The sequence below is a fragment of the Miniopterus natalensis genome, chromosome 7 (genome assembly GCF_054644295.1).
Source record: "Miniopterus natalensis isolate mMinNat1 chromosome 7, mMinNat1.hap1, whole genome shotgun sequence".
Lineage (NCBI taxonomy): Eukaryota > Metazoa > Chordata > Mammalia > Chiroptera > Miniopteridae > Miniopterus > Miniopterus natalensis.
The window spans coordinates 35,635,065-35,649,708 of record NC_142087.1 but is presented as its reverse complement, the minus strand read 5'-3'; the positions used below and the strand labels follow the sequence as shown (position 1 = coordinate 35,649,708).

General features: G+C 60.1%; 1 protein-coding gene across 1 annotated transcript; it reads right to left on the bottom strand.

Moving 5' to 3' along the window:
- Positions 1 to 360: 360 nt before the first annotated feature.
- On the bottom strand, positions 361 to 13,648 carry KCNG2 (potassium voltage-gated channel modifier subfamily G member 2). Its single transcript, XM_087819300.1, has 2 exons — positions 13,004 to 13,648; positions 361 to 1,113 (listed from the first exon to the last, which is right to left on the bottom strand). The coding sequence occupies exons 1-2, from the start codon at positions 13,646 to 13,648 to the stop codon at positions 361 to 363; spliced, it is 1,398 nt and encodes a 465-aa protein (XP_087675426.1).
- Between the last annotated feature and the right edge of the window lie 996 nt (positions 13,649 to 14,644).

Below are 14,644 nucleotides of genomic sequence, written 5' to 3'. Positions count from 1 at the left end.
TTAGGCTGAGGCCTGGGGACAGTGTGACCTTCTGGTATTGCTACAGGCTGGGACTCCTTGAGTTTATTTTTGGAGTCAGAACTTCAAAGGCAAACACAAGGAAGGAGACAGGCTGGGGTGCCCTCGAGGAAATCAGCTCAAAGCGCAGGTTGGTTTTCTACCTCCGAGTGGGGCGGGTCAGCCTGGGCCGGTTCTGGGGCCTCACCGGCCGCAGCAACATGCACGTGGACCGGGTACCGCCAACAGGAGCGAGACCCCTGAGGGCTCGGGGAGCCGCTGCCCCTCAGGCCGTTCCCGTCCCTCCCGGGGTCCTGCTCCTAAGCTCGCGGGGGCAGCCTCCGGGCGCAGGGTCCCGCCCGGTCAGGCCGGCCCCGCGCGCACCCACGCGAGGCCCCCAGGGTCCGCGGCCGGGCCGGAGCCGTCGGAGCGCGAGCTGTCCTCGGGCGGGGCCGGCTCCGGGCCGGCGGCGCGCTGCTGCTGCTCCTTGAGCTCCGAGTAGGAGCGCGAGAAGGTGTGGAAGATGGACGTGACCGGGAAGGCCATGAGCAGGATGCCGCTGAGGATGCTGCTGAGCGCCACCACCTGCCCGGGCACGCTGCGCGGCACCATGTCGCCGTAGCCCACGGTGGTCATGGAGATGACGGCCCACCAGTAGCTGGCCGGCACGCTGGTGAAGTCGCGGCGCGCGCCCAGCTCGCGCTCGGCCAGGTGCACGAGCGGCGCGAACAGGGCCATGGCCACGCAGAGGAAGAGCAGCAGCAGCCCGAACTCGCGCGCGCAGCGGCGCACGGTCAGGCCGAGCGAGCGCAGGCCGAGCGAGTGGCGCGCCAGGCGCATCACGTAGAGCACGCGCAGCGCGCGCAGCAGCCGCAGCCCCAGCCCCGCGCGCTCCAGCAGCTTGTTGCCGCCCGCGCGCGCGCCCGCCGCCAGCCCCGCGAGCAGCGACACGTAGAAGGGCAGCAGCGCCAGCAGGTCGACCACGTTGAGCGGCGTCCGCAGGAAGGCGCACTTGCTCTCGGCCTGCAGCGAGCGCAGCAGCAGCTCGAAGGAGAACCAGGCCACGCACACGGTCTCCATCACGAAGAGGCTGCGGCACTTGGGGGAGCACTCGCCCTGGGGAGGAGAGGACGCGTGTTGGGGGGCCCAGGCCTCGGTCCCCGGCCGCCCTGACCCCTGACCCCTGACCCCAGCCCCTGCAAACATGCCGCCGCGGGGCCAGGGCTAGCCACGGAAACGCCCAATACCTGTGCAAAAAAGATTGAACTGGCGCGGACCCTCGCCAAGGGTCGCGGGTTGCATTCCTGGCCAAGGGCACTACCTGGGGTGCAGGTTCGACGCCCCCCTTCCTTGGGGCTCGTGTGCCCAGCAACCAAGCCTCTCCAATTCTCTCTCACATCGATGTTTCTCTCTCCCTCCCTTCCATTCTCTCTAAAAATCAATGGAAAACATAGCCTTGGGTGAGGGTTAGCAAAAACAAAACAAAACAAATGGTTTAATTGGAGATTGGCTTCCGGCATGAGCTCAGCTGACCTGCTCCCCAGCAAAACTGGTGAAAGTCCTTTAAAAAACAGCCGTTTAAAGCCCCCGAAAATGGTCCTAAGGGCAAGCAGCAAATGCAACAACACGTATTCAAGAAAATCTATGAAAATTTATGAAGGAAGGAAGGAATCTGCTATTTGAACCAAGACCCCCTCCCCCCACCCCCAGAGAGGAGACTCGGTTCCCATGCCCACAGGGAGGGGTATCTCCCCACACCTGCAACACACCCACTGGAGCTCACAGCCACCTGAGACGCATTGCAGCTTGTTGCTTCTAGGTTTGGGGAGGGTTTTGTTCCAGCAATTTCTGCTTGTTCATCCCCTGAGGGCGGTAAAGTCTTACGTGAGACTTAGCGCTGGTCACCCCACGCTGCCTGGGCCACTGGCAAGGCTCTGAGTCCAGCCCTGAGCCTCATGGGGCAGCAGGGCAGGGGGTGGGGGGCTCTGAATCCCAACCTTGAACCTGGGGGACACCTTTCCCTGGGGCGGGGGCCTGACTTTGTCAAGCCACTGTGTCCAGTTGGGTGTAAGCTCTGAGAGGTTAAAGGTTGTTCCAGAGAGAGCAGGAGCGGCTTTCTGCTGGACCTGGGCCAGTAACTGGATTCGAGGGAAACCCAGAGCCACAAATTTGCAGTCAAGAGACAGCTGGGGCCCATGGGTACTGGGACAGATCTGGTAGATACCCACCTCTGCCCTGAGGAAGGGCTCAGGAGGGAAGCCACCATCCTCAGTGACGGTGGGTGACCGGGGGAGAGTGAGTATAGTCAGCTCCACACCAGGTCAGGGCAGTGAGGCATCTCTGTCCGGCTCCGCCTGATCAGGAGCCTCATGACCTCAGCCCAAGGAACCTGTGGTGGTCCCGTGACACAGAGCCCCAGACACAACCCAGACAACACCCCCGTGCTGGGCTGACTGCAGGTCCTGCCCCATGTCTCTGCACAGGTGCCCAGCCAGGTGCAGTGTGAGCCTCCATGGGGGGAGCTTCAGCCACTGTGTTTGGGGAGAGGAGGGTGCAGACCCTGAGTCCATGCAGGAGTGACCTCTTGTGCCAACCTGCAGCCAGATCCAGCCTGGTGGATCCAGGAGGAGATGGGCCTGTGGGAGCCCCCAACGCCCCCTCCCCCTGGCCCTTTCCTTTAAGACCAGCTGTGCAGGTTAATTGGAGGGAGCTATTTCTGGAACTTTTAACCCAGAAAACAGACCCCAATTTATTATACTTTGACACATCTGGCCTATTTGCCCAAAACCAGGTCAGAAATAAGTCTGCCTTCAGCTGGCTCACCTTGTTTTGAAGCCCCCCACCCCCCAATCTCCCCCGTTTACTCTTCTGGCTTTTGCTTGTGTTTCATAGACATTCAGGGCTTTTGTGAATCAGGTCTCAGGCCAGGTGCCCTCATGAGTTTATCATGGGTTTGTGCACCAGGTGCACCAGCCTCCCAGCCCTGGTGGCCCTGCCCTGCCCAGCTGGCTGTCTTTGAAATGCCGCCTGCCCAGCCAGCTCAGCACTGTTTCTGCTCCCAGATCACTCTGCTCCCATCCGACTGACCACTTGGGTGGACGGGGTGTCCTGCTGACTACTGACTGGCCAGCCGCCCTCAGGGGCTAGGAGGGCTCTGGTCCCAGGTCCTGGGTGTTTGGAGAAAACAGACTCCGGCAGATGCTTCTGGAGTAAAGGAACCTGGGGCCTCAAAGGCCGTAGCAGGACCTCATTTCCATTCTTTCAGTGAGTGGGGTCTGTCACCCCCACACCGCGTGAGAACAGAGGTGCCTCCTCCTGTCTGCAGGAACATGGGGGACATATCACCTTCCCACCCTCACCAGCTTTTCTGGCAGGGCCTGAGGTCGCCAGGCACTGGACACCTACAGGTGCCAGCTCCCACGCTGTGGGCATGGCCACCACTCTCATCCCACCTGACCCCTGGCTCCCAGACCTGCTCTAGGGCCCTCACCAGACTCCCAACCAATGCCGTGTCCCCAGGGGCATTGGGCCCTGGCCTGTTGTGAACCTTTGGTCCCATGGGCAAACTCCTTTGCTTGGTGAAAGGCCACAGACACTGTGCCCTCACAAGTGACCCCCAAGCACCTGGAAGCCCACCTGCAAAGTCTGCACACATAACCCTAGTGCCTCTGCCCGAGGCTCTGGGTCCCAGGTCCTCTCCTTATCATTTGTTTTCTTTCCAGGATCGGAACTGGGCCTCCTCCAACTACTTGTGGCACAAGAACCAAAAGTGAGCTGCCCCTAAGGAAGCCGCACAGTGAAGGTAAGAGGTCTGAGCTAATTACAGACACACTTATGAGGCTGTGGGAGGCGGCTGCCCAACAGCAGATGTGAGGGCATCCCTAACCCTTATGTGGATGGTGTCATCCACAATTACAAAACCCCACCAAACAGCGAAACATCTCAGACTGTCCTCCATGCCCACGCTCGGGGATCCAAACTGGGCAAGTAGGCTGGCTGAGCCCCAGGAGACCTCTGGAGGGGGCTGTCCACGCCAGGCAGAGGAGTCCCGGGGGGAAGGCCAGGCTCCAACACAAGGGACAGTAACAGCCGATCCAAGCCAACTTTGGAAAAGTGTTTGGAAACCATTGCTGGAAGTATGGACTCCTCATGGTGCTCACTTGGCACTGACCCCGCTTTTATTTTCTAGGGAAAATAAACGGAAGCTCAGGGCCAAGTCTTTTCAGGAACAGAGGCCATAGGCGGTCAGTGTCTGACTCTGGGGAGAGGCCTGGCCCCCAGCACACGTCCATCCTCGGCTTTGTTACTCTTTCAGAGAATCAAAAATTCAGTGGCGGGAGCCCTGCCAAGGATGCTGCCGGTTCTATTAAACCAGGAGGTGGAGGGAGGCCCATGTGGGGGGGGTCCACTATGTTAGCCAGTTGGTGAGGGCACCAGCTGAGCTCCCCGGGGCTGCAGCCTGGCCCGAGGTTCTGGCTGAGAGTTTCCTCAAGGACCCCGAGGCTTGCAGGCTCTCCTGTTCACCTCACGCACAATTAATCCCCAAACTGCTCACATGCCTTTGCTCCCTCTGTATCTTCTGGACACTGACGCCCACGTCTCCATCAATCCATCAGAAACGCTGTGTAGCCAGCAAATGGACCAGCAGGGTAGCCGCGCTCTGGTCGCTGTGCAGGGAGATCCTACCGGCAGCACCTGCGCCTGCCATCGTTACTGGGCTCATCTGGGTTTAACCTCCCATAAGAAAACATTTATTAACTCACTTCACTAACTACGAATTTATAATAACTTGACTTTGAGCTGAATCGAGGTTTATTTTTTCCAATTATCTATGGGAAAGGCTCTTGTAGTGCAAACAGAAAAGCAAGACTATTCAATCGACCCTAGAGAACTGGTTGTTTAAAAATAGAACCAGCCGCTTCCACAGAAGTAAGGAATGTGCTCATTTCCCGTCACCTGCACTGAAGAGGCTGTCATCGCTTTCCTGTCACCACCCCGAGGTTCTGTGCTGTCTCCATAAAGAAATAAATACCGGTGCCTTAGGAAGCATCGCACCTCTGCCTCCCGCGGCTGACCGAGCCTGGTCTCCCATCGCCCAGTGAGCTCGCCCTGCAGGCGACATCTGGGCCTGAGGACAGGAGGGAACCGGGACCACCAGCACCATGGAATTCAGGCCCTGCGATCTTCCTTGTGCTCATGGCTGCAACCCCCGGGCCCTACTGGGCTGTCTGTCCCACAGGAGTGACCAGCTCCAGCCACTACGGACGCAGATGAACAAGACGATTACCGAGGGCAGCACCCGGCGAATGCACAAAGAGGGCGCCCATTTCAGGAGAGACGGCTCCAAACCACGAATTTGAATTCTGTGTTGCAGATGGTGGCACACTGGCAGCCACTGCTCTTCATTTAGTCCATTCACTTTGGCCACGTTTCCGTTCTCGAGACTGTCCATCAGTCCATGAGTGCATACGCACCTCTCCCCCACGGCCTGAGTCCTACCTGCCCGCAGGGCTGAGCGTTTGCCTTTTGGAGGTTTCCGTAGTGGCTTCTCCATGGGGCACAGACACCCAGGGCAGTGGGGTCCCCTGCTTGGTGCCCAACCAGGAATTCAGTAACTGCAGTGCTCAGGCTCCCTCTGCTCAGCCAGGCTGGGTGCTTCCCCAGCCTCCACGACCACAGCATGAAACCACCAGGGTGCTGGCCAGGAGGGGCCCTGTCACCCAAGCTTCTGTGCTGGGGTCCCACTTTCCAACTGGGTTCAGTAGGAAGTTATTTTTTCCAGGCAGATGGCACCTTTTCTCCAACTGTATTGAGCACTGGGCAGCCAGAGGCCAACGGCACCTCACCAGCCAGTGCCCGCAGACCCACAGGATGAGCCAGGTTTTCTGAAGGACCCACAGCGTGGCCAGTTCTGAATGGATGTCCTTAGGTCAAGTTCCTGAGCAAATCCAGTCCTGTAAAGTCAGGCAGTTAGCGAGTACACAGCGGGCTTGCTACTGCCCCACTGCACGTTCCCCTGGGGAGAATTCTGTGCCAGTGCCCCCTCCATGAGCTCTGCCTCGGGTCCAGGCTGTGTGCTTACATCTGTCATCCGGTATCATGGACGTCACCACAGGGAGGACAATGGATGTGCAGCGGGTAAGTGGCCTGCAGTGACTAAGTGGAACCCATGCTGACTGACACCTGCAATCCCACCAGCCACACGTGGGAGGCTCATGAGATCACTGCTGGGCGCTCGGGTCCCACCTGCTCTTGTGTTCCCTACTGGAGAGCTCTTCCACATGAGTGATTCTCAGGCCTGACATCTTTCTTCATCCATCAGCATCCATCCTGGGCTCCGCACCCTGACTCTGCGTCTGGGGCAACACGCTGTCACCAAAGACCCTCCCTCCACCAGAAGCCACCTGCAACTCCATGGCCTGTCCCAAATTTCTGCTCATTTTCAGTGTCTGCTCAGGAATCACCTGCTCAATGGCAGCTGCCGCAGCAGCCGCCTGAGGACCTGCCACCCCGTCCCAGGTCCACCACCCTGGCTCAGGTCCACGCACTGTAACAAACGTCCCCTCTGGTGGGGGACGTGGGTAATGGGGGGGCTGTGCAGGTGGGGGCAGGAGGGCATGGGAAATCTTAATGCCTTTCTCTCAATTCTGCTGTGAACCTAAACTGCTCTAAAAAATAAAGTGATAAAAAACAGAAAAGACCCCGGCCGGGTGTGGCTCAGTGGTTGAGCATCGACCTAGGATCCAGGAGATTGAGGTTTGATTCCTGGTCAGGACACATGCCTGGGGTGCGGGCTCCTCGATCCCCCATGGGGGGTGTGCAGGAGGCAGCCGATCAATGACTCTCTCTCATCATTAATGTTTCTCTCTCCCCCTCTCCCTTCCTCAATGAAATCAATAAAAACATAATTAAAAAAAATAATAATAAAATAAAAAATATATTTAAAAAAACAAACAGAAAAGAATCTTGTAGTTTCTACTCTAAGCACTGGAGCACAGGTCTTTTTTCAGATAAGCACAGATCCAAAACTCAAATCCCCTATTTTTTTTATGCCAAATTTGTGCAGAAAATAGAGGGAACATAATGCCCTGAGCTTTATGTTTATCTGTTGGCCAATCCGGCTGTTTCCAGGGCCTCCAAGAGTCCACAGTGGGGTCTCCATAAAAACAGGCAGAGCTTGCTCAAACGTGGGCGCTGATGGCCGTCTGGGGCCCTGGACTATGATTCTAGGCAGCGTGGCAGGGGCATGGGCATCAGGGGAGGGGCTGATGCCTCAGAGGACGTGGGTGCCCCTGCTACGTGCTCGCCTCCCGTCTCTCAGCAGAAGACGAGAGAGGCGAGGTTTCGGGACCTGAGCTCAGACAGGCCTGGCTCCGGACGAGGCCCGGCCACGGCTCGACGTTGCCACTGGATTTTGCTGACTCCTGCCTCAGAGCTTTGCCAACAGGGCAGCTATAACAGGACACCACTGAGGAGGCAGCTTAACCAGCAAATATTTAGTTCTCTCGGTCCTGAAAATCCAAGATCCTGGGGCCCTCAGACTCAGGGGCCGATGAGGCTGCTTCCTGGCTCATAGACACTGTCTTCTCTGTGTCCTGCGTGGTGGGAGGGGAGCAAGCTCTCTGGGGGCTCTTTTATGGGACGTAAAATCCCACTCACGGGGGCTCCCACCTCATCACCAAATCACCTTCCAAAGGCCCCACCTCCTAACACTATCGCATTCGGGGTTAGGTTTCAGTGTATGAACTGGGGGGAACATAACATTCAGTCCACTGTACCTGCTCTTTCCTGAGAAATCAGTCCCTAATGTAGGGGCCCTGCCCACCCAGGGCTCAGGCCCACATCCCTTCTTCCTGGGCCAGAGTTTGGGATGGGTGACGAGTCTTCATGCTTGGCTCCCTGGAGGCCCCTTCAGGGGTTCCCCACAGATCCCAAAGCGGGATCTGTCATTTCTCAGGGCTGGGCCTTGCAGGGTGTGTCAGTAAACAGGACTCCCCACTCAAACCACAGACACATGGACCACGAGACAGCGAGGGCGATGGTTAATTTCACATGTTAACTTGACTGGGCCCCGGGTGCCTGGATGTTGGTCAGGCATGATTCTGGGTCTGTTGGTGAGGGTGCCTCTGGGTGAGATTAGCCTTTGAGTTGCTGGACTCCAAGTAAACCAATTGTCCTGCTGGTGTGGTGGGCCTCGTCCAATCAGTGGAAGGCCTGAGCAGAACAGAAAGGCTGACCTCCCTTAAGTGGGGCCTCCAGCTTGCGGGCTGGGCTGGAACGCCTCCTCCTTCGGCTCTTCCTGGGTCTCCAGCCCACCGACCCCGGGTCTCAGGTGTTCACAGCCAGCTCTTTATAAAATGTAAATATACAGGGTGGGGCAAAGGTAGGCTTACAGTTGTTTGTATGGAAAATAATACAATAAATAATAATAATACAATAATAAACTTTCGCATACTCGCAACTGTAAACCTGCTTCTGCTCGCCCTGCCTACTTCTCTCCCGCTGGCTCTGTTCCCTGGGAGCCCCTACTCTCTGGGACTAACGGCCCAGCGCAGCAAGGCCCTTATTCCAGGGAGAGGCTGGCAAAGTGCGGTCTGTGCCCACAGGCAGCAAAAACTTTGTCACCAGCTCCCCACACTGTTGCCAAATGTTCCTTGTGAATTTGATCGCTGAAGTCCCAGTCCTGAAATCTGTCACTAATTATGCAGGTCTTGATTTAATCACGTGAATTTAAGGGAAGAAAATCGACTCAGAGCCAGACGTCGGCCCAGTGAAAAGGGCTAGATGGCTTCCAAGCAGCATGCCCCCCGCAGACCCTGCTGGGGACGGGGTCTCCCGTAGGCTGGTGCACACACTTGCTCTGCCACCCACCAGACCCTGGTGGGAGCGCAGCTCTGTCTCCAAGCAGCTCCCCGGCCACCACCACACAGCAGAAACCTGGAGCTATTTGCTGGGTCACCACCAGCTTCGGCCCATCCCTCCACCATCCCCCTCCACTGTCTGAAGGCCCCTCCTCTGGGTCAGCTGCATCATCCACAACTGCCCACACCTGGGCATGGCCTCCACCTCTCCTCGGCCCCAGTGACTGCACCCCTGTCAACAAATTTCACTCCAGACACACATTCTCAGGAGAATCAATACCTGCTTCTAGATTATTCAGCAGCAGTTGGGGTGCTCTGGTCACACATGCATGCTCACCTGGTGCCTCCATCAAGGTGCCCAGGCCCCAAGCATGGTGTGTTGGCCTAGGCCCTGAGGCAGGCAGAGAAATGAAGGCCACAGACCCACTGGAGACACTGCAGAAGCAGCAGGAAGAGGGGGTCTCACCGTCCCCTCTGGTTTGGGGTTTCCATAGTGACAGGAGCAGGGAGGTTTGGGTCAGCCCTGCTTCACTGTCCAAGAGCCTGGAGGACCCCCTTCCCACTGAGCGTGGTCTCTGCTCAGTGACAGGGTGACAGACGACACCACCTCCAGCTCCAACCCTTCTCCACAGCCTCCAATACGTGGCATCAAGGCATCTACTTGTCTGTGGAATCTAGCCTGGGAGTAAGGTGGCAGGGACGTCTCTGGGTTACCATTGCTGTGACGGTTTCTCCCGAGAACCACAGGAAAGCAAGGCTCCCGTGGTGTGGTTTTTGTTGTTTAGAATGTACATTTTTGGGTCAGAAAATTCAGAACTTTCTGTGGATGTTTAGGGTTTTGGTATTTCTACCCTCAGATGCCGTGGCCACTGTGTGGATGGTCCCACCGTGGACTGGCCCTGAGGAGGGAACCCTGCTCACGACACTGTGAGGTCAGGACGTTCTCGGACGGGGCAGGGTGGGTCCTGGGTTCACACACTCCAGGTCTCCCAGGTGGAGGCCACGGCCCTGGGGTCACATGCAGCTGGGGACACACAGGTGTGGTGGGGACAGGGTTGGTGGCCTTGCTCTCCTCTCTCCGGGCTGGGGGTGCCCTGAGGTGCCCACAGCGAGGAAGTACAATTAATTTTGTTGAAGAGGCTTTGTTCTTAGGTTCTGAGAGCTGTTGGTGACACATGGCGAATGTTTTGCTCAAAGATAATTTAGGATTGAGCGTTCCGCGAGTTTTCTGGGCACGGTTCCCGGGCCTTCCTGTTATAGTTGGGTGGATAACAGGTCTTTGCTCCTCAGACACTGTACCTCCTCTCCCAGTGAAGCCACAGTTCCTTCCAGAGACCCCGCAGCAGCCACTCTGAGGTCCCAGCACCGCGTCTCTGCTCCAAGTCTCCATGCCCTTGGAGCCCCTCAAATAGGAGGTGGGGCTCAGGTGGAAGAAGGAACATCTCACATCTGCTTAGTGTGAGATCATGAGCGCAGCTCAGGGCGGGAGGGCAGCGACCCCGGGGCTGTCAAGACAGCAGGTGTTCACCGTGACCAAGGGTGTCCTGTTGGCAGGGCTGCTGTCCCGGATGGGGCTGGAGGACAAGCACAGAAACTGCACCCTTGCCTGTCGTCACAGCCATGGTCGTCTCAGTAAGTCCAGAAGACATTCATGTCCTCGTCCCCTGACCATGGCTGTCACCTCCTGTGGCAGGAGGGCAATGCAGGTGGGATGAAGGAAAGGACCCTGAGTTGCGGGGAGTCCTGGGCTGCGGGGGTCCCAGTGCGGTTATACGAGGGGAGGCTAGAGGGTAGGAGGCAGTGACATGGAAGGACCAGAGTGACGGCTCTGAGGAGGGAGGAGGGGCTTGGGGACAAGCTGGAAGGGCATGGAGCACTGTCCCTGGAGCCTCCACAGGAACCAGTCCACCGACTCCTGCATCTCAGTTCCCCCGACCCCAGGAGCTCGTCCTGTCCGACTGTGGGAGAGCCAAGCGTTAGGAGGGACGTCCTCAGCACCCAGGTACGGGGCTGCCTGTGGAGGGCAGGGCCCCCTCAGGGCGGGCGGGGCTCTTCCAGCCCCTCAGTCCCCCCCAGAGCCTCTTCTGGTTGGGGCGCTTGGTGCCGGGTGAAGGGGTGCCCGTAATTGGCTGCAGGGGCTGCTCTCCTGGACGCGGCCAGAGCACTCCATGTCCTCCATGCTGCCAGTTTCCCAGAAAGTCACGGAGGCAGCAGCACATCACGTGACAGTCGCTGGTGCCCGAATGATGGACGTGCGGCCCTCCCAAGGGCCTACCCAGGCTGTGCCCACGTTCACAACGGCACATGCGCAGCAGCCACGAGGAGGAAGCGCCCGGTGTCCACCACGGACGCATGGTGAGCCCAGCGTGGTCCGTGCGCGGGACGTCACCCAGCCTTCAAGGGGAGGAAAAGCTGACACCTGCTACCTGGCTGCACCTGGGGGACGTCCCGCTGGGTGACACAACCAGTCACGGCAGGGCCAGTACCACAGGGGCCAGTTACGCGAGGCGCCTGGACGGTCAACACACAGAGACGGAAAGTGGACGGTGGGTGCCAGGGGCCGGGGGAGGGACACTGCGGAGTTGTTTCCGGGGACAGATGGTGGGGACAGCTGTCCAACACTGAACGTGCTCAGTGCCACCCAACAGCATGCTCAAAGGGCTGCGATGGTGAATGTTGTGTGTATCTTACACGCGTGATGAGACATGCAGCCTTTCCTTCCGCAGCAGTGACAGTGCCGGCCTCTGACTCAGCGCCACCCGTGGGCAGCGGGCCAGGTGCTCCCTAAAGGCCCCGCCGGGCGGCGGAGGGCGCCGTTGCTCACCAACGCCGGGCTGCCGGGCTGGCACCTGGACCGCGTGACGGTGCTTCGGGGTGGGAAGGAGAGGGGCGGACAAGAACCGTGGGCGGCCTGGACACAGGTGCCCGCCCCAGAGGGTCCTGCAAGGGCCGGCGTGGCCTCGGGTGCCGTCGCTGGTTGAAGCAGCCCCAACGCTTCCTGTCCTCTGACCCTTATCTGAACTACTTCTGTCCTGCACACTGTGCGGCCTAATTGCTGCTGCGAAAACCAAGATGCGTCAAGTGTCTGCTTAGCGGCACATTCCAGAGCTTGGGCCTGGCAAATACAACTGGGAACAGCCCAGGAACCAGACACGCAGACAGTGAAGGACACCAAACCCATTTCCTGAAATTCACTCAACTTTAATCTGCAGGCGGGTGGCCACACTTGTGGTGAAGCCAGGTAACAGCTAACGTTCCGGGAGGATGTGGGGCATCTCCCCCAGCTCCCCACTGTCCTGTAAGGAGCTGGCTCACGGAGCAGCCCTGGCCCAGCCTCCCCGCCGCGCAGGCGACCAGCTGCCCTGCCCGAGGGGGCTCAGTTCTGAGTCCGTGGCTCCTGGCGGGTGGGAGCCGGGAACTGCCCCGGGAGAGGGCAGCAGCGCCCACGCCTCCCGCCCCATCGGGAAGGCAGGGAGGCCCTTCAGGGTGACACTCAGCGACGTCCTTCCCACCCTGGGGCACCCTCTTCTCCTAACCCACCCGCTGGGAGACACCACCGCAGGCCTCCCTGGCCGGCTCCTGAACACCGCGGCCCTGGGTGCGCAGACGCGGGCACCGCGGGTCTCACAGGACAGAGGGGGAGCCGGAGTCCCCCCAATGCTCAGAAAGGACTCCCCCTTCCGGACAAAGCCAGCCCCGGCTCTCCCGCCCTCAAAGAACGTGGAAGCCACACCCTTTGGGTCCAGGATGCACGCGCTTGAGCGCAGGACCCTCTGGACCTTATGTTCCCGCCCCGCGCGGACGAAGCGCCCAGGCCTGCGGGAGACCGGGCGCAGCCTCGGTTCCTGAGGCTGCAGCGGCCCCTTCAGCGCAAAGCCCCGCAGAAGGGCCGGCCTGGCGGCGGGGCGCTGCCCAGGGCGCGTTACCGAGCCCGTCCAGGCGGCCCGGCGCTGGCGGCTGCGGCCACGATGGACAGCGGGTTTCTGAGACCCCACTCCCCCCGCGGGGCCCGGCTGCTTCCAGGCCCCGGCCCCGACCCCAGACCCAGGCCCCGGCCTCAGCCCCGCTGCCCCTCCCTCTGCCAGGCCCAGCCCGCCCCGCGCCCGCCCCGCGCCCGCCCCGCGCCCGCCCCGCGCCCCGCTCACCCGCTCCTCCTCGGCGCGGATGTCCGGCATGGTGCTCAGGCAGAGGCCGACCGCCGTGACGGCCACGAAGGCCACGGACACGCAGGCGAAGAGCTTGCCCGCCAGCCCCGAGTGCGGGTTGTCCACCACGTCGCGCAGGCGCCGGCGGCCGCGGGCCAGGCGGCCGCGGGGCGGCAGCGCGCCCACGGGGCTCCGCGGCGGGCCCGGGCGCGGGCGCGGCGCGCGCGCCTCGGCCGCCTCCTCCTCGCGGCGGCGCAGGCGGCGCAGACAGCAGCGCTCCAGGCGCGCCTCGTCGATGCCCCAGTAGGCCAGCTCCTCGCGGAAGGCCAGCGCGCACGGCCCGCGCAGCAGCCGCAGCTTCCCGGCGCGCAGCAGCGCGGCGATGGCGCGGAAGGCGCACGGGCTGCGGTCGAAGAAGAACTCGTCGCGGCTCGCGTCGTAGTCGTCGCAGACGCGCAGCAGCTCCTCGCGGCCGCGGCAGGCGCGCAGACGCTCCAGGCGCGCGAGCGGACAGCGCGCCAGCGCGGCCCAGGCCAGGCGCACCCTGCAGCCGCCCACGTTGATGATGACGTGCCGGGCGCGGCCCCGGCGGCGCGGGGGCTCGGGGGGCTCGGGGCGCTCCGCGGGCCGCGGGAGCAGGGCCATGGCCCCACGCGCGGCGCCGGCGGCGGGGCGGGCCTGCGGGAGGAACGGGTTGCGTTAGACTCGGGCACCGCCACCCGCCGCGTGGCCCTGGGCCGGTGACCAGGCGCAACCACGGGCTCGCTCCAGCCCGCCCGCTTGGTTCTTCCTGCCCGCACTCCTGCCATCTCCAGGCGGCCCCGCAGGACCACAGCCTCTCCGCAGGCCCGGCTGCCTCAGTTTACCTCCTAGAGACTCGCTGGCGGGGCGGCCAAGGGAAGTCCGCCCCGCAGAGGCTGCCTCAGGAGACCTGGGCCAGGGCCCGACGCCAGCCGGGCACCTGATGCCATCCACCGAAGGTCAAGGGGGAAAGGGCTGCTTTAAATGTAAAAGGCTTCATCACCCCTGCCCCGCGCCGGGGACTGTGGCTCCAATTTTCACGTCCTGGCGGAGCCTCACTCTGAATTGTGGAACAAGCTGCTGGACTCCCTTCATAGTCAAGTCAAACGTGTGCTCCAAATTCTCTACAGGTAGGAATATCACTAAAATAATCATTAAGAGAACTCGATAACCAACAAAACCTGGAACTCTGCTGTAAAGAGTTTCTTCCCCCAGGATATATATTTACAAATATAAACATAAATTATATGCTACTTCTTAAGATTTGAAGAAAAAGACTGACAGCTCCATAGAGAAAATGGACAAGTTGTCACAAAGTTAACAGTAAAGGGGAAAAAAAGCATTTAAACATATGAAAAGATGCCCAACTTCACTCATAAGAGCAAAAATAAACATCTCGAATTCCCGAAAGGTATTACAGGTGAAAGCACCAAGGGTGTGGGGTCTCTCAGACGCATTCGTTTCGACAGAGAGCAAATCGTGCAAGAGGAGGAGGGTCTGAACGAACCCCACGGGAAGCAGGGCCTTGTCGGGCTGCACCTTCAGTGAAAGGGTGTCTAGGGGAAAGTTACCTTCTGGTACAGAAAGGTGGCAGGATGTCTCTGCCTGGTTCCAGGTCAG